The 24,358-nt window shown below is 38.2% G+C and overlaps 1 protein-coding gene across 2 annotated transcripts in view; it reads right to left on the bottom strand.

Moving 5' to 3' along the window:
• Positions 1 to 24,358, bottom strand: part of lpp (LIM domain containing preferred translocation partner in lipoma) — a 235,255-nt gene that overhangs the window by 23,970 nt on the left and 186,927 nt on the right. For both annotated transcript variants that reach the window (XM_056246335.1, XM_056246334.1), the window contains one exon: positions 16,499 to 16,580. In XM_056246335.1, the coding sequence (XP_056102310.1) occupies positions 16,499 to 16,580 (82 nt within the window). The remainder of the gene's footprint in view (positions 1 to 16,498; positions 16,581 to 24,358) is intronic.

Genomic DNA, 24,358 nt, shown 5'->3' with positions numbered 1-24,358 from the left:
TTGTCAAGCCTTGACCTTGATATTAAGCTATGTTGCTTTAAATGTACACTACCGTTCAAAAGTTGGGGGTCAGTATGACTTTTTTTTTTACTTTTGTTTCTCATGAATACATTGAATTGATCAAAATTGACTGGCATGTTACAAAAAATTATATTGCAAATAAATGTTCTTTCCATTCATTAAAAAATCCTGAAAATCATGTAGCACTGTTTCTTCAAAAATATTAAGCAACACAACTGTTTGCAACTGATAATAATAAGAAATATTTTTTAAGCATTAGAATGATTTCTGAAGGATCATGTGACACTGAAGAGTGGAGTAATTGCTGCTGAACATATTAAAATAGAAAACCGTTATTTGAAAGTGTAATATTGTTACACAATACTACTATTTTAAATCAAATACATGCAGTTGTTATGTGCATTTTTTAATTAAAAAATTAAAAAACAAAATTCTACCAACCCAAACATTTGAATGGTAATAAGAGTATTATTCTTGTTTTTTATCATTTAAAAAAAAAGTGTGTGAAGATAAAAGTGCTTTACGGCTGATTTTGTAGGTAGCCATACAGACCATTACTTTAATTAAAGGCACTGTGAAATGATCCGGCATGAGGTTTCCATGAACTGTCACACCTGTCTATGAAACAGCAGCATAATAAATGAATGTCATGTTGATAAATAATTACCACTTAGCTCTATGTTGCGTGCCCCATGTTGAACTGTCACTAAAACTAATGTGAGCTACTTCACTGACACTGATCTCTAGATAATTCCCCCTCCATCCCGCTGAGCTGTACCTGCAGCAGGGTTCCGCTGAGGAACAGCACAGAGCAGGCGGAGGAAATAAAGTGGAGCCGTCTGCCTGCCGCAGCTCCCCAGGGGACCTGTGGGGGTGGGAGGAATCCCAGGCAGAGGTAATCACTTCAGATGGGCTGAAACAAGAGTCGCACTGGATCACAGGCCCCTCTGAGCCAAACCAGTGTGTGAGAGAGACAAGCACAGAAAAAGAGAAGAGAGAAAGTGAGAGTGGGGAATACAGCCAAGGGATGAGCGCAGGTCACCCTCAAAGCCTGAGTGGAGGAAACCGTTCGGAAATCTTCTTTCCCCTTAGTGGGGTGGGAATGCCTTGGACTCTCAGGAGGTACAAAGAAATCCTCAAATGCCTTCATAGGTCACTTTTGTCAGGCGAAGGACCAGTTCAACAGAAAATCCAGACCACCTAACACTCAAAACAATTACCTAAGTAGTGTACTAACTATCCTTATACCCTATGGGCCCTATCTTGCACCCGGCGCAAATGACTTTGTACACTGACGCATGTATCATTCCTATTTTGCACCCACGCAAAGCGGGCTTTTCCCTCCACAGACGCACGTCGGTAAACTAGGAAATGAACTTGCGCTCCCTGGGCGGGTCGGCGCAAAAAGGAGGCGTGTTTCGGCGCAAACATTCCCTAGTGCTATTTTGCAGTTCCAGAAAACAATTCCGCCACTGACCAGAAAAAACCTAGTGTAAAGTCAGTGGCGCGTTGCGCGTTGTTCATAATGCTATGTTAAGCTCGCATGCTTGGCCATAATGTAGCGGGTGCACAACGCACATACACTTTGATTCTCTCATCAACACAGATGCAGCAGTTTTTATTTTTGCAAATCATACATTATAACAAGGAAAAATATTAACACATGAGGGAAATCATTGTGGTGTCCATGAAGATGTAAAAAAATGTAGGCCTAAATCTAGCTTACACATTTACCCAAATTTTTCAGGCTAATTGTAGTAATGACGGATCAGATCTGTTTTCCCAATAGTGGCAAGACACATATGTAGGCTATATAAGGACATCTGACAAAATTAGTTTGTCCGTCAAGAACCAAAAAAAAAAAAAACTCCCATCCCCATACAACGCCACTTCTCTGTCTTTCACTGCCCTGACAAGAACGTCGGTCTCCTAGGCGGCTGTGAACCGCTCCTGGCGCGCGCCTGGTAAATCCGCCGTTATAATAGCAATCCGCCATGCAACATGCGCACCTGCTCTTAAAGGGTGTGTTGGATGACGCTCTGATTGGTTTATTTCACGTTACGCCCAAACCACACCTATGAATAATGAAGCTATTTCAGACCAACCCCTTTTAAACTTGCGTCGGGCGCAAGAGTCATTTATGCCGCCGGTAAAATAGCAACAGCGCCCAAGACCCGCCCACAAAGGTACTTGCGCTTCGCGCTTGATACTTGCGTTTCAGATCGTTAAAATAGGGCCCTATATCTTAAATAAAAGATACACTTTTACAGATACATAACTTTGCCATAATTAAGTTGAAAACTAAGCTTAGATCTAATGAAGTTAAATTACCTGAATATTTGTCACCACAAGCTTAAATATGCTGACAAATAACCATCAGTTATGTTATTGTCAACAGACTATACACATTATCACAAAATTAGAGTTTACAATTGTCACAGTTAACATTAATCAGCAACATAAGATTAGTTAGAGCTTTAAAAAACTAGGGTCTGAGGAAGGGGTTCTATAAAGGGTCTGCAAAAAATGTATGTTTATTTTTGGGCCTGTCATAGTTAGTGTATTATCTTAAGATATCCACTCAGTGTTTAATACACTGATTTTGATATATTTAGCAAATTTCATATTACTATTTTTTTCAGCTTTCTAGAAATACAGAGATTAAATCACAATTATTTTATTCTATTAACAGCCATTGTTTTTACCAGCAAGAAATCATTACATTAATATATATATATATATATATATATATATATATATATATATATATATATGTGTGTGTGTGTGTGTGTGTGTGTCATTAGAGGATTGTTTGGTCACACTTTGGTGATGATTATTGGTCACACTTTAGATTAGGGTCCAATACTCACTATTAACTATGACTTTTGCCTCAATAAACTCCTAATTACTTATTAATAGTTAGTAATGTAGTTTGTTAAGTTTAGGTATTGAGTTGGAATTGGGTAGGATTAAGGGATGTAGAATATGGCCATGCAGAATAAGGCATTAGCATGCGCTTTATAAGAACTAATACATAGCCAATATCCTAGTAATACGCATGCAAAAAAATTAACTAGTTAAAGCTGCTGTAGGTAACTTTTGAAAAATTGTATTTGCTAAAACTGTCATTATGTCCTGACAGTAGAATATGAGACATATAATCTGTGTAAAAATCAAGCTCCTCTGGCTCCTCCCAGTGGTCCTATTGCCATTTGCAGAAATACACGCTCCCGGTCAGAAACAACCAATCAGAGCCAGGAGGAATGTCTTAGCAGTGTCAATCATGCTCGTGTACGCGCTGATCACAGCCCTCTCTTGCACAGCGCGAGCCGTCGTTCAAACTCCAGATCGCCGGCGTGCTGCAGCTGTGCTTATGACGGAGAAACAACCTAAACTGCCAATTCTCGAGTGACACCTGCTCATAAAACAAAGAGGTAAAAGGAAAAAGACTGATGACGATAAACAAGCGAAAAAGAAAGAATTACACAGAGCCCATTGACTCGGTGTCAAAACTGTAGCCGCATAACATGTAGATAAAATGTCACGCACTCTGCTCAGCAACAATTGAAACCTGCTAATTCACTGGCTTGTCATGTTGCTGAAATAATGTACTAGCACACCTTATCTAGCATTATATATCGCTAGAATAATTACTTACATCCTGTAACGTTAGTTACCGTTATATTAACGTTATCTTACTAGCTATTTATAACTTATAGAAAGAGTGCAACGATATAAAGTTGCATGTAGGCTATTGCAAAATACATAATGATTTGAGGACCAAGTTTGTAGTCAAAGTATGGGCAGGCCATAGTCAATGTAAAGCATATTATTGACGTTTAGTCCCTATTAGTGAATGTGCCATATAACTTTTTATCCGCTGTTATCGGTGGCCCTGTTTACTAGCCTGCGCGTTCACGACAGGCTCCGCTGTGGAGGACAAGCTGTGGAGGGAGGGCTGTAGCGCAGCAGAGAGCAAGGGGGTGGGACCTGTAAGTTGTGCTTGTTCAAATTTTCAGGCTAAGTCAACGTTTTCTCAAAACTCCCTAGCCTACTGCAGCTTTAATAGTCAGAATTGGACCCTAAAATAAAATGTTACCAAGTATACAGTAGGCTTTGGCTTTAGTACAGTAGTCTTAGGTGGACGAGATTAAAGATCATTCAGTAACACTTGTCTGTACAGTAGGGTGAATTTGGTCATTGTTATTTAGCAGTCGTCCGGTTTCCACAGGCTATAAGTCACGTTTCTCTCAATATTGGAGTCAGTAGGGAATACAGTTAGAGGACCCACATAAATTACATCAGCAGCTCTAAAGAAATCTACAGACTCACAAACAGTCCAAAGTCGCACACAAATATATTATGTGAAGCCTAATATCTGCAGGCAACCGTCTCTGTAAATGTGGGGCCTAATTGTTCTTTGACTCATTTGTAGCCGCAAACATCTCTGGTGAATCCGTCACTTTCAGACTGAGCTTAATAGAAAAGTTTATTTTTTAGTTTATAAATGACCACATTTTTACTATCAGCTGCTCAAAACCCGATTCCTGCATAACAAAAGCACCATTTGTACATCTCTATCAAGCTCAATTGCTTAAAAAAAAAAAAAAACACTGGGCAGAGAGGGCTCATGAAAGAGCCTTCGCTCCCCTGCGTCCCTTGCTCTGGGAATGGAAGGCGAGTCTTCATATTAAAACTTCAAATAGTTCCTTTGTAACCAGAAGGGGTAGGAGTGGAAGAGTTCATTTACACTTTATACACTTTCTCTTCTGTTTTCACCATCCCTATGAAGCCTCGATTCTTTCTTACAGTATATGCAACCTCAGAAAAAAAAGAGAAATAATAAGGATGGAATGAAGGAAGAAGAAAGAGGCCGAGTGTGTTGCTCACAAGCTTTGTGAAAGGCTTAAAGCGGTTAGGCATTTTAATTGGATAAAAGGAGAAGATTAAAGAGTTCTTGACTCCGTTCCATAAATAATTGATTTCTAATGTATTTGTGGTGGCAGGCAGATGCTGTTGTTTGGCGATGGTGGATGTTTTGAGTGGCAGGCCTGCTAAGATTTCCTGCACATCTCCGTCTCGCCGCTCTTTGTTTTTTCACGCTGCGATGCAAGAGAGGTGCATGAAAGGCGGCGCGAGCGCGAGCAGCAATTTTGATCTTACATTGCCGGAAATCAAAGATCATGCGTGTAAAGAGGGAAGGCAAAGAACTTTTTTTGTGGAAGGCCAAACTTTCCTGACTCGCTGAGAAAAGAAGGTGTGATTCTTTAAGGAGGAAACACAGCCTTCTCAGTACTGGGAGACAAAGCGCATCGTGACAACGCACATGTAAACAAATAAACACAACAGATCCACAACACATATTCTGGGCTTGTAAGAACTTTGTTTCTTCAGAAAGAATATTTTGCGGTGTAAACAACAGAGCGTTATTAGACAGAAATAGTAGCAATAATGCAACATAGATTCCCACAGATGGAATTCATCTCGTTTTTTAGGAACAATAGCAAACAACACATTCCTGCAGCTGGAGTGAAAAGATTTAAAAAACATCTGTTCCAACAGCAAATTCCGCTCCAGCAAATTATGCTGCTCTAATTCACAAATTTATTACAGAGCAATGTTACCAAACACACGCTTTGAAACCCCCACCCACCCCACACAAAAGCTGGGGAGGAAAAAATAAATCTGTTGTGACAGGCTCTGTGTGGAAAGAACGAAAAAAGATACAAAGTCATGCAAAATGTTTCTATATTAGATTGCAAACAAACGTTATGGAGTCAATGTGATGCAAATTTTTTGTTCTATCCATTAATTACAGAAAAATTTTAATACACCTCTTCTGTAATAAGCATGAGTAACTTCTGTTCTAAGATTAATACAGATGAATATTTTTATTAAAATGAAAAAAAAAAAAAACCTGATTTTTTTTTTTTAAACAACATTTGTCCGCAGAATCCAAAGCATGGCTTGACTCCCTAAAATACGTAAAAAAATTATTTATGAATAAATAAATTATGATTTAAGTAACCTTACCTTTTGTATTTACATTTAACATTATGTATTTACATTTTACATTATAAATATAAAAATAAATATTCAAGATGTAGAGACAAATATGTTATTCATTTTTACTTGGTTTACACAACATGACATTTTTACAGTCATTCAAACATTACTTTTCTGGAAAATGGAATAAAACAAATTCAAAAGCAAATGCCAGCATAAATGCAATATTTCTAATGACAATATTAACAATATTACAACATTTCTAATAACACACAAGAAGTTTTTAAACCAGACTTTTAAAATATTTTTTGTTTTCTTTCTTGTGGACACTAACTAAGTGTTAAAAGGTTTTCAACAGCAACACTAAAAGCTTCAAATTCCACTTCTTTGTATTGGTTTGAAATTTCTGTCGTCTTCTTGTGTTTTCCCTATTCACTAATTCTGTCATTTCTGTGTGCAATAGTCCAAAAGGCCTTCTACATAGCTGTACGTCTGGTTTTATTCCAGATGACAAAAGGAATGGGTGTCATCAATGTGCTTCAATCTCTCAGTGCCCCTTACCCATAACCCCCTGTAATCTCATTCCCATATCAGCAAACGATGATGAGGCAGAATGGGATGTGACTCTGGAGCAGGGAGAAAGGAGGGAGGGGGGGGGGGGGGGTACATGCCACAATGCATTGCCTCTCAGTGTGTCAGGCCTGCAGGGCAGCGTGCAGATGGCAGAGAGGGTGTGGGGGAAACGTATGGGTTACACGTCCTGGAAGTAGGTGGGAACTGTGACATGGACAGGTGCCAGAGTGTAAACAGGCTGAGTGAACAGAAAGAAAAAAAACGTGAGAAAGCGAGATAAAGAAGAGAGTTAGAGCGTGGAGGTGAGTGAATGTGTTGGACTGCATGTTTGTGTGGCAGGAGAGATTCTTTCTTGGGGTCAAACGCTCACCCACGAATGAAATCTAGCAACATGATTCATTGTAAGCCCTCCAGCTCCTTAAACTAGGCCTGCAACGCAGACAATCTTGCAAGCCTCAATGGAGCTGTCTCAACGAGGCACAATCGCCGACCCGCGCTCTCCGACAATGAAGGTTCGTGTTAGATGATATCACCTCACATGAACCATCGCGAAAAACAGGCCCTCCCTGACCATCTGAGGTAGGAGCCGGGAGAGGAGAGAGAATGAGCGCTGGGAAAAAGAGAAAGAGAGAAAGGAGAGACTCTTTTAAGTGGCACGCCACACTCTGATGTGAGACTAGAAAGCAGTGTGTCCTTGGTCTTGAAGAGCGGAAACATAAACACGCCATACAAGAATAAAAAAGGCAATGAAGAAACAGCAGCCAAGACTCATGTGTGCATGGAAGAAAAATATGCAGAATCCAGACAAGGATCTAACTATATATTCAGGACCCAATTTAATTATTTAAAAGAATAGTTCACCTAAAAATAAAAATGCTGTCATGATTTCCTCAACCTCATGTTGTTCCAAACCAAACTTTTTCTTCCGTAAAACAAAAAGATGAATTTATGAAAAATATCCCGGGCATTTTATAACGAAAGTGAATGAGGCCTGTCATATTCCAAAATAACAAAAAAAGACCCATAAAAGTAGTCCATACAACTTGTGGCTGGAATTTTAATCATTCCGCGTTTCAGTACTAAATTGAGTTTATGGCACTTAAATAGTCAAATACATACAAAATAATGTCAAAATGCCGGTCTAGGCGTGTATTCAAGTAAGTGGTCAGTTATGTTTTAAGTGAACGTAAACAGAGTTGAGAAAGAAAATGCATTCTTGCATCAGGCCTTAAAGTGACAGCAGCCTAATGTCCCTGCTGCCAAATTATGAGATAATATTAAAAAATATATATATGGCAATTTTTCTCCATGGTATTGAAAATTAGTACATATTTTTAAATCAGAATTATATACACATCTATTCTCTTTAGCCTACAACTTGTGATGTCTTCTTGTTGGCTGCTGTTTTTATGTCTTGCATCACTTTCATCTTATGTATACTTTTGCTTTATTAATAAATTGAGATTAAGATCCCAGTAGATCTTTTTTTCTTCTCAAAGTTGTTTCAGCTGTGCTTTCCAGGTCCGATCTAGACCTGAACTCCTCCTTGTTTTGTTCAGCATAGGTACTTAAGGGCCTTTGTGATCAACAATTGCTGGGGAATGGCCTGATATTGGGGAAAGCATTTGGAATTTTTATAGGTATTGCCATTGTCCGCACATTAATATAGTGTACTGTATAATTTAGAGTAATGATGTTCTTACCATTTGCCTTACAGAACATATCCCATTTGCAAAGTCCTCTCAGCTTTGTCTATTTCTTTAAATTGAACATGAAAACTCCTGTGGCAGGTAATATGTTGCCCACAGTAAGTAGTTTGACATTTGGGTCATAAAATCTGTGCTTTACCCTTGTAAGTTGTAACGCCATAGGCCGTGCCATTTATTCATAAACAAAAACACTTTTCTTACTCTTGCTAATGAACAAGGAAAAACTAAAGTGCAACTGTAGAGTCTAGACTAGAGCATCAGCTCTCGGCCAAATTTCAGTGTTTGTATTCTCATTCACTCTTGGTCAGTTGCTTGTCTATTTTATTAACCAGAGACTTAACATTGCCCAAGGCAGGTAAGGCCTGGATCTTTTCCTTTTGATTCTACACAAGCTCTCTTTCCTCAGCCTCACTGTGGGAACCCATTGGCAGCTTGTAAACAAAGGATGCTTCTTCTAGTTCAGCAAAACTATTCTTGCTGCCCATTGTGGAAAAACATTACAAATTTCCAAATGCCAATAAAACATGAAACATTTTCAGCTATGTCCCGTGTTTGTAGTTAGTAATGCTTTGATGTTAAAACATTTTAAATACTTAAATATATTGCAAACATAAAATATAACAGTTGTAACACTTTTGCATGCTGTATTTAAGAGCCATAATCCATTCTAACTAAATGCTACATTTTAAGTGCCACCTCTAAATGTTTCTTAAAGGACAATAATAAGCATTGGTTCACTCTTCATGTAGTTCTTGGCCTGTTTTAGGGTTACAGTACTTTAATATGACACAAATCCCATGTTTTCACACACACACACACACACACACACACACACACACACACACACACACACACACACACACACACACACACATACACACACACACACACACACACACACACAAGTGGGAGTGAATTTTAAAGCACACTCCTGAGACTTCGCTAAGGGCAAGTGCGTAATATGCAAATGCTCAACCAGAGTATCTAGGACAATGCACAACGCTCTCTGATAGAAAGCTCTATTAATACACTCCGGGACACTGTAGCCTTTTACAGAAGTGTTGATAATGTTGCGTTTGAAACACAAAGCTGAATGCCACTTGACCCATTTACTACAGTCCAACGTCTGGGGTCTTACATACTATGTGTTCAAAAAAATCTCTAACTCTTCCAAGTTTCTTCATCAAGTTTTCATGGCAAGATGTCTCATAAATTATGAGAGCATCTCCAGCTGACTTTAGAAAAAAACGCTTCAATTCCCGACTCCTAACCACAGCACAAAGAAAGGAAAAAAGTTTTGGTTGACCATTGAGTCATTCGCCTTTCGAAATCTTTAATCTGAGTTTTCGAAATCTTTGAAAATTGTTCTGACGCATTTTTGCACCCCAGAAGTTTTTTTTGGAGAGCCAAACTGCGGAGCTAAGGAATTGCTCCTCATCTGAACTCTTCTGAGAGTTCCCTAATGAGTTACACAAACTCAATATCTCGGAGTACAAAAAAGAACAGGATCTCTCGCAGAGTACAGTGAGACGGAAATATCAATTAATCAGAAACTTTAGAGACAGTTTTGGTAGCAATTCACTTACATGGCATATACAGTGTGCCTCAAAGTCTGCATTATTCAGTTCTGTGTCCCGCTTGTGCTCTTTAGAAATGAAAATACGACGTAATGGAGGAAGGAGGTGCTGAGTGTGTTGGCTTGAACTGTGATGAATGCAGCCGACTGTAAAAACTATTACGTGTTCCTTGTCTTATGACGGATTATGTTCTAGCCCAGTGTACAAATGAATTACCACCTAACCAAACTCTGCTAATAATTACACTAATTTATCTAGCCTCAGACTTTTCTCAGACTTAAGGGTTGTTGTATTCAGGATGAGAAACAGAAGAAAACGGAATGTCTCTGGAGAAGCCAAGTCCTCTGTTCCAGCAGTACAAACTACAATAACGCCAACTGAGGGAGCGCTAAGCGTCCAGCCGGGAGAGATCATGGCATTGACTCTGATTAATTTAGTTAATTATTAGCCTTGGGGTTCCATTTCAGCAGTCACTCACAGCACCCGTTCTATCCCCCATCCTGCCCTTATAAAAGGAAGGAGGCCTTGAACAAGCAATCAGATGGGTAGCAATTACAGAGTTTCTTATACTCAAAGGGTTCCTCATCTTTCAGCCCAGATCTTCAGAGGAGTTCTGGATGACATCCTGCAGGATCATAAGATAAATCTTAAGGGAAGGAGATTTGTGGGGAAGACAGGCAGAAATGGAAGAGGTAAGAAAGGAAGCGATCTCTTTATCTCTGCAATAGGTTTTTGACCCCATGAATAATTTGACAATTTGCTTCTTTTTTACTTATTTCTATTGAAATAGGACGCTGGGCTGGGACAAATCAAAGGGCTGTTTTAAAGAGGACCTGTTATGCTTTTTTTTATACATTTTCAATTTTCTTTAATGTGTTGCTATTTGAGCATGAAAAAGGTCTGCAAAGTTACAAAGCACAAAGCCCACTCGAAAGGGAGTTATTCTCTATATCAGTAAGCACCATTTCTAAACTCCCTGAAACTCCTCAATTGTAGTCTTGAGTTTCCTTCCAGGAAGGAACATCACACTATTCCTCATTTAAATAATTCACGTCCAAGGCATAAGGAAAAAATAGAAAAAAAGAGGCCAATGAGTTGAGTTACATTAGTAGTGTGTTGAAACATGCGGTTATAGTAAGGGGCGTGATATTTCCAAAAACACGCTCGAAGCAGTTGACCAATCACAGCACAATGGTCCAGCTGAAAAACCAGAGCACACTGCGCTTTTTGGAAGGAGGGGCTTAATAGAGACAGAAACTAAACAAAGCTGGGAAGAGAAGAGCTGAAACAATGTAAATATGTGAAAACACAAAATCAAGACTTTTTAAAAAGGGCATCAAGTTCGCATCACAGTCTGCTAAACATACAATTTGCTACTTGCTATTGCTAATAGGTGGCAGTAAGAGTGGACATTATAGATTACTTTCAATTGGATACATTTTGAGCTCCTTTTACGGAAATCTTTTCTTTTTCTCTTTTTTAATAAAAGGGGATGCTTAACCTTAAATAAAATAAAATGTCCAGTGGTAAAAATGTGGGATGCAGCAATAAATATCTATTTTTTACATGTAGAGCTGTCAAAATGAATGCGTTAATTTTGTGATTTATTTTTTGTCAGTTTAACACAATTTTAAATATTTAACGCAATTAACACAGTTTTCAAACCTGCCCTGTATGTTTCTCTCATCTAACACACCTGATTCAACTCATCAGCTCATTAGTAGAGACTGCAAGACCTGGGCTGTGTCTGAAACAGCCCCCTATACCCTCATTCACTATTCCCTATATTAGTCCACTAATTTCGTACATTTGAGGGAGTGAATGAAAACGAGTGAGTGAATTCGGACGCTGATTGCGCCGGAAGGGCTGCCGCTTGTGCTTGCTGTTTAGAAAATCCTTTGAAACGTAGCAAACAGCCAGCTCCAGTAGTCATGAAAAGATTTAACTTGAACAATGACATGGAAATACTCAATTAAAAAGGAATTTATACCAGTATGATATTACGTTGTCGCCACATTGGACAATCAGTTTGGAAAATGGATGGATGAATGATTCACCTGCGGGCACCATCTTCTGACGAGAAGTGAGAATTAATTCGGTGGAATCGGCGCGCGACTCTCACAGTGCATTTTTTGGTATTCTCTAGCCATTGAGTGTACATTGTATAATCATTATTGCGGTGCATTGTGGGATTGAACGAGTGTACTCGATAACATCCTAAACATGGTTTTGGACACCACTACAAATAGCTGTTCCCTCAAATAGTGCCCTATCTTAGGGTATAGGGGTCGATTTCTGACATTTCAGACACGGCCCTGAATTGGGTGTGTCAGATAAGGGAGACATGGGCTATGTTCGGTCAGTCCAAAATCCAATTAATTGTTTATCCAACTGGAATCTGATCTAAATTATTGACTGTCCACTCCTGAAAACCTCTGGTTTAAAATATCTAATATTTATAACAACAAAACATTTGTTGTGTTTCTAATGATTGCAAACAGTACATACTGTACAAGAGAAAGTTCCATCTGGTCCATTATTCCAGTAGAGATTTTAATTCTGTATATCTGCTAAAAGATCAATATTGTTTTATCAACTTTTAGGAGTACACTGCAATATAGACGGCCTCCTCTAAGCTAACAGATAAAAACTAAAAGCCACAATTTCATGGGGTCTTTGACCTTCACATTCAATGCAGCCTCTTTCTCTCTCTCTCTTTTACATTCTTTAACCTCATCACACCACTGGATTTCTTCTTATTTTAGCCCATCTCTGTAATCCCAGGAGTGCTGTGCTTTTATAGATGCTGTGGCTGTGTGTGACATTCTCAGTGACTGGGCATGCCTGGTTGACCTGGGTTCACTGCAGACCCATTTACAGGCTGACTAGCCTACATTTAACCTCCCTCTAGCCATTAAGGCAGTTTGCAAACACTGTGTATATATGTGTGTGTGCGTGTGACTGTGCAATGTGCACTCGTGGCACGCGTTTACTCCAGGCCACTCTCTGCTGACACATGCACTGATGAAAGCAGGACACATCAGGCCAACCCACCCTCTCTCTTATTTCTTTTAACCCTTAAACCTTGCTTCATGCAAACCAACTTTTTACATACATGGGGACTTAAGTGCTTTGAAATTAAAGCGTGTGTCAATATATAAAAATAGGATGCCAAACCATTCCTGAAAACAGGTCAGGGTTGTGAGGTTATAGGGGCTTCCACATCAATTAGGAAATATGATATAATTATCATATACAATCATATTTATATATCATATAATTTATATATTTAAAAAGGAAGGTAAAAAAATGTTATATTAAATGTATCAATTATAGTCATATACTATATATATATATATATATATATATATATATATATATATGCACCTATACACTACAGTTAAACATTTTGGGTCAGTGAGACTTTTTATTTATTGTTTTTTTTAAAAGGATGCATCAAATTGAAGAAAGGTTACAGTAAAGACATTTAAAATGATTTAAAAATTATTATTAAAAATAAAAAGTACCATGGTTTCCACAAAAATGGTTTTCAACGTTGATAATTGATTGAAAACATTTAATGTTTTAATAATATTTCACAATATTACGTTTTTTACTGAATTTTTATCAATAAATGCAAATAAAATAAAAATGCTTTTGAACAGTAGTGTATTCAGAAATAAATAAATAAATAAACGTTTTAAAATAAACCAAGCTGAATAAACCAAACTGAATCAACACTGAACTGACTTCAGCTGAATAATGGCACTATTGTCTTTTTTAGAGCTGCATTACAGCAGAATTGAATTCTGTTTATTCATTATTTTTCTGTGTATCACTGTAAAGCTGCTTTGAAACACTTTGTATTGTATAAAGTACTATATAATTAAAGATGACTTGACTTTGAAAGTTTAAATTATTAAAATAAAATAATATTTATATTAAAAATGTGTATATATATATTAAAATTTGGCCTCTCAGACAGTGGAGGAATTCCTGTAGATGTGGAAGGCAGAGCTCCGTTTCCCCACTACAGAGTGAAAGTAGAAGCTGACAGTAAGAGCTGAAGGGAAGAAGTGCAGGGAATGTCTTCTGCCACTTACGGTAAAAAAGGGGAAGCTCAGACTGCTGGGGGTGGAGAAATTAATGTGAATGCAGCAAAACACACACACACACCATCACACACTTTACGGTTACTCACACTTCTGCAAAGCAACAAATTGTCTACTTACACCAGGGGTGCCCAGTCCTGTTCCTGGAGATCTGCCTTCCTGCAACCTTCAGCTCCAGCTCTCATCAAATACACCTGAACCAGCTAATTAAGATCTTCAGGAATGCTTGAGAATTGCAGACAGGTGTGCTTGAGCAGAATTGGAACTGAACTCTGCAGGAGGTTAGCTCTGCATCTGAAAAAGGCCAACTTCTATACTATACAGTAGGCGAAAAACAGTATGTGACCTGAGTAGTATGTCCGAATTCATAGTATTCATAAAACAGTAGGCGAAAAGTACCCGAATTACCTACTACTTCCGGCGAGATTCTGAATGTGCATTCGATGGACAGTTTACCAACCCATGAGGCCACAGGAGAGAATTTGTGATTGGAGGTGAAGCGACGCAACTGATACCGTATGTCACAGGACAGTGACAACATGGCGGATGTAGTACTAATATATAATATGTCGATTTCGGACACAGCATAGATATCCAGGAACAGGACCGGGCACCCGTGGTCTACACCTGCTTCCCAAAAAGACAAGAAATAATGTTTGCTTGTGTCTTCATGTCAAGGACACAGAATAAAGGTCAATGTGGCCAAGAAGACATATGCAATGTTATATGCAGCACACAAACTTACCTCTCATACTGTAAGTATATAGTGACCCTAAAAAGTACTTGGACACTTAAGTTAGTCAGTTTTGCAATGGATTAATTACAACTGGTTATTTTGTAAAGTATGCAAGATTTTTGTTAAAATGTGATGCGATCTGGGAAAACCCGTCAGATGTCGCGTTGGGCCGTTTTCAGGAAGGTCAAAAAATAGTCTGCTTGTCAGTTTTTTGTCAAATTTTTTTTCCATTAAATTATTATTCTATAACATCTTGTCTCTTATCTCTGAAAATATCTTGGCAAAATTCCCTTGTTTAGTGCAGAAAAATAGCGATTTATAGTGGCAAGCTGAAAATACTCTCTTTCTCTAATGCGACCATTTCTCTAACGCCCGGCGGAGGTGCAAAAAATCGCCCATACCTGTCCGTCTCTTAACACTACAAACATAGTTTAAAATAAACCACATAACATGTACAGTGAAGGTGTTTCAGTGCGCATTTGGCGCCAATCCTGTTTAAACTGTAACGACATGCAGTTTTATAACGTTATCTCGAGATGGAGGAGAACAAGAGAACAACGGAGTCTGAAATAGCTGCTCACTTAAATGATCTTGCTCGCCTCAATCTGCTAATTCCTGGGGATGTCAGTGCCCTAAATGATGTCATAGTGGACTCACAGGATGAATTTTGAGTTTGTAAGCTTTCAAATGATACCTAATTTATGATGATTACTAAAATATGTGATGTGAAAAAAAGGCAATAAAAAAAGAGTACCAAGCGTCCCGCTAGCGGGATGGTGACAGTTAATTAAACCTGTCTTTCTCAAAATTCCGTTCCTGAAAATCATATCGATCAGCCAACTTCAGATAAACATAACTTTTGCTACCAACAAGCTATGAAAAAAAAAAAAAAAACAGATTTGGAAAGGGCTTGATACTAGCTTTCATATGTCAAATATGTAATAGGTCAAATTTCACCATGTGGTGGGTTTTCCCAGATCACATAACAAATACATTATTTTAACCCAGTTTATTATTCATTGACTGCTATTAGTATCCCATTCATGGGTTTATCTCCCCCAAAAATGTATAGATTGAGCCCCCCGGCACCACCTAAACATTGAGGGTACGTTTACACGACAATGATATGCTTAAAATGGTGATGTTTTTCCTTCGAGTTTTCTGCGTACAGACGACACCATTGTCAAAACGATTGCCATTCACACGGATCCGTGAAAACAACTAAAAACCCTTTATTCTGCTGCCAGGCCATTAGATGGCGATGAAACACTATAGACTAAACACAAAATACGCATGTGCATGATGTCATCGTCTTCAGAGATTCGCGTTTTTGTAGTTTACACGGAGACCGTTTTCAAAAACTTGCACTTTGAAACCCGTTTTCAAAACGTTGCGTTTTCAGGCACCCAAAACGTCATTGTCATGTAAACGAACGGCCAAAACGCATAAAAAGTGTTATGTTTTTAGTTGAAAACGGTGTTGTGTAAACACTCTCAGATCTATCAATCTCTTTCCAGCTCAACCTATAGCGAGAGTTTGCGCAAAAGGGTTTGCAGGGTTTGCTTTATTTCTGTAATTTCGCTACGTGCTTTAACGGCTGTAAAAAGGCAGATCTCAACCACAGGTGTAGTTTATCGCATTAACTGTGAGTGTGAACATGTTTTTACTAAACTTTTCTTGAGACCACTGTATTTGAAATGCATAAAAATAAGAATAATTTTGAGGTTTAGCTGACAGAGAAATCAATGTACACTGGTCACTTACCAAAATACTCCTCAGTGGGGGGGTTGTCCATGTCATACAGCATCTTCTTAGTCAGGCGCTCCAGTTCCTCCTCAGGACGACCCTAAAACACAACACACCACGGTTAGACATACACTCTCAATCACACAATAATTAGCTTGTAGGCTAAATGTATAAGAGCACAAATCTTGCAAACATTGTACAGAACACGTTGACATTTACGATAACAAGATAACACCAGGCTAATGAAATGAGTTGAAGCAACAGGTTTTCATGGATGTGCACACACATCTCTTAATTAGAAAGATCACCAGCCTAACGAGATCATCAGCCTAACAAATAACTCAGACTTCAAGACTGTTGCTGGGGTTTCAGTAGTTAAAGTGAAGGCTGTGACAACTACACTCTCTTGATGCACTCAAACACCCAGAATCTTATCATGATGAAATTCATTAACTTCATCTACAGCTCATTTTTAATTGACAGGTTGTTCCTCTACTGTTATTGCCAAAAGAGCGGAGCTGGAGTGTTGTATTTGTTTGTATTTGTAGATCTTGCAGTGTGGTGAGCTGCACTATACAAAGGAAAGTGTTGGAGAATTTTACTAATAATACTAACAAACTTAGTCAAACTGTTACTTGAGTCAATGATGGATTAGAATTGGGATTAATAAAACCACATATTACAAGTCACATTTTAAGAGATACAATTTACTTTGTGCCTGAGCATGTCTGAGATAAATGGTATAAGTGAAAAAAAAAAAAAATTTGCCATGTAAAAATCACATCTGTTGAGGATGTCATGAAGATCTGATCTACTATTAGTGAATAAATTACATATTACAGCTTTAATTTGGGCTCAGATACATACAACCCAGCTTATCATGCCTCTTTTTTCCCCCAGTTTCATTTAACCACGGAATAACTGGATGATCAAAACCACCTCTTTGGCCTCTTTGGAAGGGAAACGATCAAGCCAGGTAATCCACAGACAGACAGACAGACATACTAACAAACAAACACCCAGAGTTTTAACCAAATGTCAGAGGTTTTCCATCCAAAACCATTAAAGATCACACAATGACCATGTATCAGTGCAAAATGAGGTCAAACAGGAAACCACTGCAACAAATACATCAACAACCCTGTTCAATTACAAAAAAACAGTTCTGCAAATCACCGGGGATAAAGATAAAAGGAGCCAGAGGTCTGGATGCTTCTGGTGTTGGTTTTAACACAGGATCTGCCAATTTGAGAAGGGTGTAGATAAAAGCACCAATTACAGTCACAAAATCACAACCTTTGGTTTCCTCCCTCTGACCAACAGACACAAAACACTCGTTCTGCCTTAGTTTAGTAACAACTTTATCAACCTTGAAGTTGTTCACTCATGCAGTTCCTTCCTCTATGGCAAGTTCTATTACCGTTGTCTCAAGTTCCAGCACCAATATGCATGCTGTCAGGTCTGTGAGACACGTTCTGTCAGAACGATGCAGAGCCGATGACTGCATCTCAAACTGATGAAAACTTTGTACCAAAAGCCCACACAAAAAAACTTTTAATTCAGCATATCTCCACTTCCTGCAGACAGCTAATTATTATGTTGGGGGTTAATTACCTGTATATGGATACAGAATATTGTGGATGGATGCAAACAATCTAGGAGTGCTCAGGAAACTTACTGTCTGCAGATCTATTTGTTAACCTGTGTCTGAGTATCCAGGTAGACCCCGAACCCCTTCACAGAATGAGGGACCTCAATGTTTTCTAGAACTATGATGTGTGTGGATTCTCATTTGAGTCTCTCAATCGATCCATGTGGTTTATGACAATTTGACATGTAATTTAACAGTCTGAGTGGGCACAGTGGATTATTGTGTGCAAGAAAAACAACTAATTAAAAAGAGTGTCGTATGTAATTATCTCTCCTTATGACTTGTATAATAAACTGTTCTTTATTTATGTTAACATTAGCATTATATTTAGCATTATAGAAAAACAATGCTTAGGAAGGGGGAATTAAATGTATGCATGCATTTACAGTACACACCTCATTGGATATCTTGGCCTTTTCATGTGTGACTCTAATAAATAAAGACATTATAATCAAAGAATCCCCTGTTGTGAAAAAAATATTTTCATATTAAATAAGACATATTTTAGGAGTTTATTGAAAATTACTGTGGACAAATATATAGATCCACCTTCCTACTGTGCAGTTCTGAGTGCAAGGTTGCAGATGACCGTGACACCGTGAAGTATAAAAGAAAAAAATTGGGTCACGTTAAGAATATCCTACAGAACTGAAGTTTTTTTTCTTTCTGTGCATGAAAATACCCCCCCCCCCCCCACAATATTTGGGGTTGGTATGTTTCTTTAAATGTTTTTGAAACTAGTCTCTTATGCTCAGCAAGGCTGTATTTATTTGATCAAAAATACAGTAAAAACATTAATATTGTGAAATATTATTAGAATTTAAACTAACTGTTTTCTATTTGAATATATTTTAAGAATGTAATATATTCATGTGATGGCAAAGCTGAATTTTCGGCAGCCATTACTACAATCTCCAGTGTCACATAATTAGAAATCGTTCTAATATGCTAATTTCTGATTATCACAGTTGCAAACAGTTGTGCTGCTTAATATTTTTGTGGAAGTATTCATTTCTTTTGGAGTTTTAAAGTACGCATCTGCATTATTGTTAAAGACATGGCGATTAGGCTACTTAAAAGACATGGATATTAGGCTACTTAAAAAAAGCAAAATCAATTACAAGAAATATGTTGAATATTAGTAGTAGCTGTGTAAACATCTTTTTTTTTTCAGATTAAAGACTTAACCAGGATATGGACCTCAATCAGAAAATGAATGCATGCACTTGTGGCCAGTGACTGAAATTTTATTGCATTTAGTGGCTGGAAAAGGTGTATTGCAGGTGGTTAGTGATTAAGACATTGAAGTTTTTTCATTGAATACCATGCACAAAAGTGACGCTGACGTTAACCATTTAGTGGATTAACATCTAAACATCTAACAGTCTTTCATCTGCCTGAGTCATTCAAAAACCAAGACAGGAGTAGCCTGGTTAAAACCAGACCATTCTCAGTTGTAACTAGGGTTTCCAACTGTCCCGAATTAGCCGGGACGTCCCGATTTTTGGGCCTAATTTATTTGTCCCGATCGGGACCTCTCTTGTCCCGATTATTGAGTGCTACGCTGATCTGACTGATACAACAGCAACACGACCCGTAAATTAGTTCAATCTCCTAGAATCTAGAGCTGCGCATGCGAGACCGAACATAGCTGTATGTGCGTCAGCGCCAAACCGTGTAGCGCGGAGAGAGAGAGGGAGAGGGAGAGAGGGAGAGAGCGAGAGACCCCCCCCCCCCCCCCCGTCAACAAAACTGAAATCGCCAAAATATAGTAATATGTCCCGCATTTTTCTTTTCGGAAGTTGGCAACCCTAGTTGTAACTGAGTTATGGTCTGGCATAGACAAATTAAGCGTCATAGACAAATCATTTCCAGAGGGGCGTCACCAACGGACGTCGCGGATAGACCTAAAACCAATCAGAGCGATGAAGGAGATGACGTATGCAGAGCGGCGGAGAAACATCTCCGAGTGTTGTTCTTTGCTCGGTTTTTAACAAAAAGGAAACGTTTAAATCGCTTAAAATTAATTCAGCCGCAATTGTCACCCCGCAAGAACAATTACAATGCTTTACAACCATAGAACAAAAAGAGTTAAATAAACTTATCACTTCATCTAAAACAACAACATGTTTATTAGATCCAATACAGACTAAACTATTGAAAGAAGTGTTACCTATAGTGGAAGAGCCTCTTCTCAATATTATTAACTCATCTTTATCTTTAGGTCATGTTCCAAGAACGTTCAAGTTGGCAGTTATAAAACCTCTTATTAAGAAACCACAATTAGATCCAAATAACCTAGCAAATTACAGACCCATCTCAAATCTTCCATTCATGTCAAAAATATTAGAAAAAGTTGTGTCCGCTCAACTCGGCTCTTTCTTGCAAGAAAACGACATCTATGAAAAGTTTCAGTCTGGATTCGGGCCACATCATAGCACTGAAAATATATTTCATCACGGCCAGATGAACACGCTAAATTATCCAAATTGACAGATTGTGTTAAAGATATAAAAGATTGGATGACGCGTAATTTTCTTTTATTAAATCCAGACAAGACAGAGGTAATACTTATCAGTTCTAAAAAACGTCCACAAAACCTTTCACAGCACGACTTTAACATATTAGGATGCCCTGTTTCTTTATCCGCTACAGTAAAAGACCTGGGTGTTACATTAGACTGCAACCTGTCTTTTGAAAAGCATATTTCATATGTTACAAAAAAAGACTTTTTCCACCTTAGAAACATTGCTAAGCTACGTAATATGCTATCAGTCTCTGATGCAGAAAAGTTAGTTCATGCATTCATGACCTCAAGACTAGATTACTGTAATGCTTTATTAGCTGGTTGTCCTGCATCTTCAATAAACAAGCTACAGTTAGTCCAAAATGCAGCCGCTAGAGTTCTTACTAGATCAAGAAAATATGATCATATAACACCGATTCTATCATCACTTCATTGGTTACCTATAAAGTTCCGTATTAATTACAAGGTATTGCTTTTGACTTATAAAGCTCTAAATGGTTTGTATTATATCGCCCTATAATCCATCGCGCTCTTTAAGATCACTAAATTCGAGGCTTCTGGTCATTCCTAGGATATCCAGATCCACCAAAGGAGGGAGAGCATTTTCACATTTAGCTCCGAAGCTCTGGAATAGCCTTCCTGATATTGCTCGTTGCTCAGACTCGTTCTCCCAGTTTAAAACTAGACTAAAGACGCATCTATTTAACCAGGCATTCATATAAATTTTATCTTACAGTTACTGTAAATTCGGCCTCTACTTCTACTTCGGCCTTTTTTTTTCTCCATTGGGTCATCTGATGGAGTTTTAGGACACCATCGGGTCACTTGATGGAGTTTTTCGGTTCCTCGCCACTGTTGCCTTTGGCTTGCTCAGTTGGGGATATTCAAATTAAATGACCCATCATACCACTGATCAGCTCTACCAAACTTGGATGTATTTTTCCAGTAATAAACAAACACTGTTAAGTTGTTTTGATTGATACTGTGAAGCAGCTTTGATACAACCTGTATTGTGAAAAGCGCTATATAAATATATTTGAATTGACTTGACTTGACTTAAAACAGACGCGATAGCTGATTCGAACGAGTGATGTTCGACGGCGGCATCCATCTTTGTAATGTAGGCTACAAAATCTGCTTCAAAATCCCAGCGCTGTCGTCATCGTGTAAAGCCCGCCCCAACGTTTCTGATTGGTGCCTTGATTTCGACGGATTTGGAAATGGGCTTGAATGAGCTCTTTGCCAGACTAACTTTCAGAGCAAATCTAAATTTGCCGGAAGTTGTCTGGGTTTTCCCAGGCTAAGACAGGAGTGGAAGACAGAGTGATAGACAGAGGGTGGTAAAGAGGCCAGAAATATGTAAACAGACTTCTGAACAAAAAATTGCTGAATAAAGCTTTCCAGTACTGCCACTTTATGCCATGGGATGAAATACTCACTTGAGTGTAAAAGCACATCTCTCACAAGCTCAAAGAGCACTGTGTGCTGGTTTTTCAAGAACACGGTTGGGGTTTGCATTTCTGCAAGCATGAGGTCACTGTTCTCTTCAATAAAAATGATTCCCTGAAGAGCCATTTCCTCCTTTTCTTCCAAAAGGAACAAATGATTGTGATATCCATGTGCCTCTGAGAGGTGTGATTTCCCTGGCTTGTATTGGACACTGACTGTTATCTAAAGAAAAGAGATACTCAATGAATGTTTCCTTTGGCAACCCTGTAATCCCCCCATTAATAAGAGCTGACTGATAATCTTTGTTTTAATTATGCAGGATGAACACATTCTGTACACTCTGGCAAAATTGTGGTACACCTTCCTTAAGCCCCTTTCACACAGAGCATCATAATGCAACAACCATTGAGGCTTGCCATTATTGACGTGTCGCCATATTTGATTTGGACTCTGTAATCATGAGTTGACTGACGTTCTGAATTGATTTGAGAATTAATAATTACTAACACTATGTTTAGAATGTTAGGGGGCCAGTACGATTCTTTAACAAAGGACGCAATAAAAAAAAGTGACAGGAAAGACATTTATAATGTTATAAAAATCCATTAAAAATATTCTTTTGAACTTTCTATTAAAGGTGACCTATAATTCAAAATTGAATTTACCTTGGTATAGTCAAATAACAAGAGTTCAGTGCATGGACATGACATAGAGTGAATCTCAAACTGGACTGTTTTCGCGTTCTCGTTTAATTCACGTTTATGAAAAACACCCCTGAAAAACGGTCGGTTCTCCACACAATACCGACTGTGACGCAATAGTCGGGATCATTAATATGTACGCCTCCAAATATTTGCATAATGCCAGCCCTCAATGCCAGGCGGAACTGCGCAGCCGAAGCATGGCAGTTGCTCAGTGTGGATGTAGACATGAACACAAAAGTATTTTTTAGTTCCTTCATCTGAGCCTCTGAAGAAACAATGGGTTAATTTTATTTTCTCTGGAAATTTCCAAACATTTCACCGACTGTTTCCTCAACTTGGGCCAATACAGAGCTGGCCTCGGATCGAGCTACCAAGCAACACTTTCTGATGTGTAATTGTTCAAGTTCAGACAGGTAATCTTTCTCTCAAAATCATTCAATACTGTTTATGCATCAGTAAGTCAAGACAGTGACTAAAATATCAGCTTCACATCGTTTCTTTTAGAAGGATGAAAATAATCGTATTTAAATTGTGAACAAATTATATACAGAAAGCGATCAAAGAACAATCTTTCCACACAGCGCGAGTTTATCTGGACACTTGCCAAACTCGTTATGAAATCAATGACGCGCGTTACTGCACAACGAAGCTCTTACTGTATTTACATCATCGTGTTTGCATTGGTGAAAGCAGAGAGAGTGCAGAAACTGCTTTGCAATGATAAGATCTTCATTCTCGCGATCAACACACTGTCATCTGCTCAATGCTCATCACGGCAACATTTTATGTGATGGGAATAGATCTAAATACTTTAAAAACATCTCACGATTCGTTAATCTCGATAACTGTTATAGTAAAAACGTATAATAGCAGTAGTAAAAGTATTCGGGAGAGAGTTTCACATGTAATGCGTAGCTATTTCATATGCAAGCATGTCAGCCAATCACAGTAGTGGCCGCGGTTACACTGAATCCCACAGCAGACACGCCCCTTCAAACAGAGTGTTCAAATCAGAGGCTAAAAGCAGGCTAGGAAAAATGCCTTTTATTTCTAAATTATGATTATTTTTTATCTAAAAACCATACTAACATTATAAGGGTAACCCAGGAAACATTATAAAATAATAAAAAAAAACATTCTAGGGCACCTTTAAATTAGAATGATTTCTGAAGGATCATGTGACACTGAAGACTGGAGTAAAGGCTGCTATAAATGTAGCTTTGCCATCACATTAATACAGGTAAAGTACTGCATATTAAAATTCTAAATCTTACTGACCCCAAACTTTTCACCAGAAGTGTACATTTTACTCTGTCCAACAAACAAAGTGATACACTTGCAGTTGTGTGAATTACTTTGGGAGCTTAAAACTTTTGGACCTCATTGACTATCATTGAATAGACAAGTACAGCTGAAAGTTTCTTTAAATATTATCTTTTGTGTTCTGCAGAAGACAGAAAATGATACGGATTTGGAACAACTCGAGAGTGAGCAAGTAATGACAATTTAATTTTTTTTCTCTTTAATGTTCTTTAGTGAGATGTAAT

Source organism: Rhinichthys klamathensis, unplaced genomic scaffold (assembly GCF_029890125.1).
Source record: "Rhinichthys klamathensis goyatoka isolate OS25496 unplaced genomic scaffold, OSU_Roscu_1.1 h1tg000036l_1, whole genome shotgun sequence".
In the NCBI taxonomy this organism is placed as follows: Eukaryota; Metazoa; Chordata; class Actinopteri; order Cypriniformes; family Leuciscidae; genus Rhinichthys; species Rhinichthys klamathensis.
The sequence above is the reverse complement of the archived record's forward strand: the minus strand, read 5'-3'. Positions and strand labels throughout refer to the sequence as shown.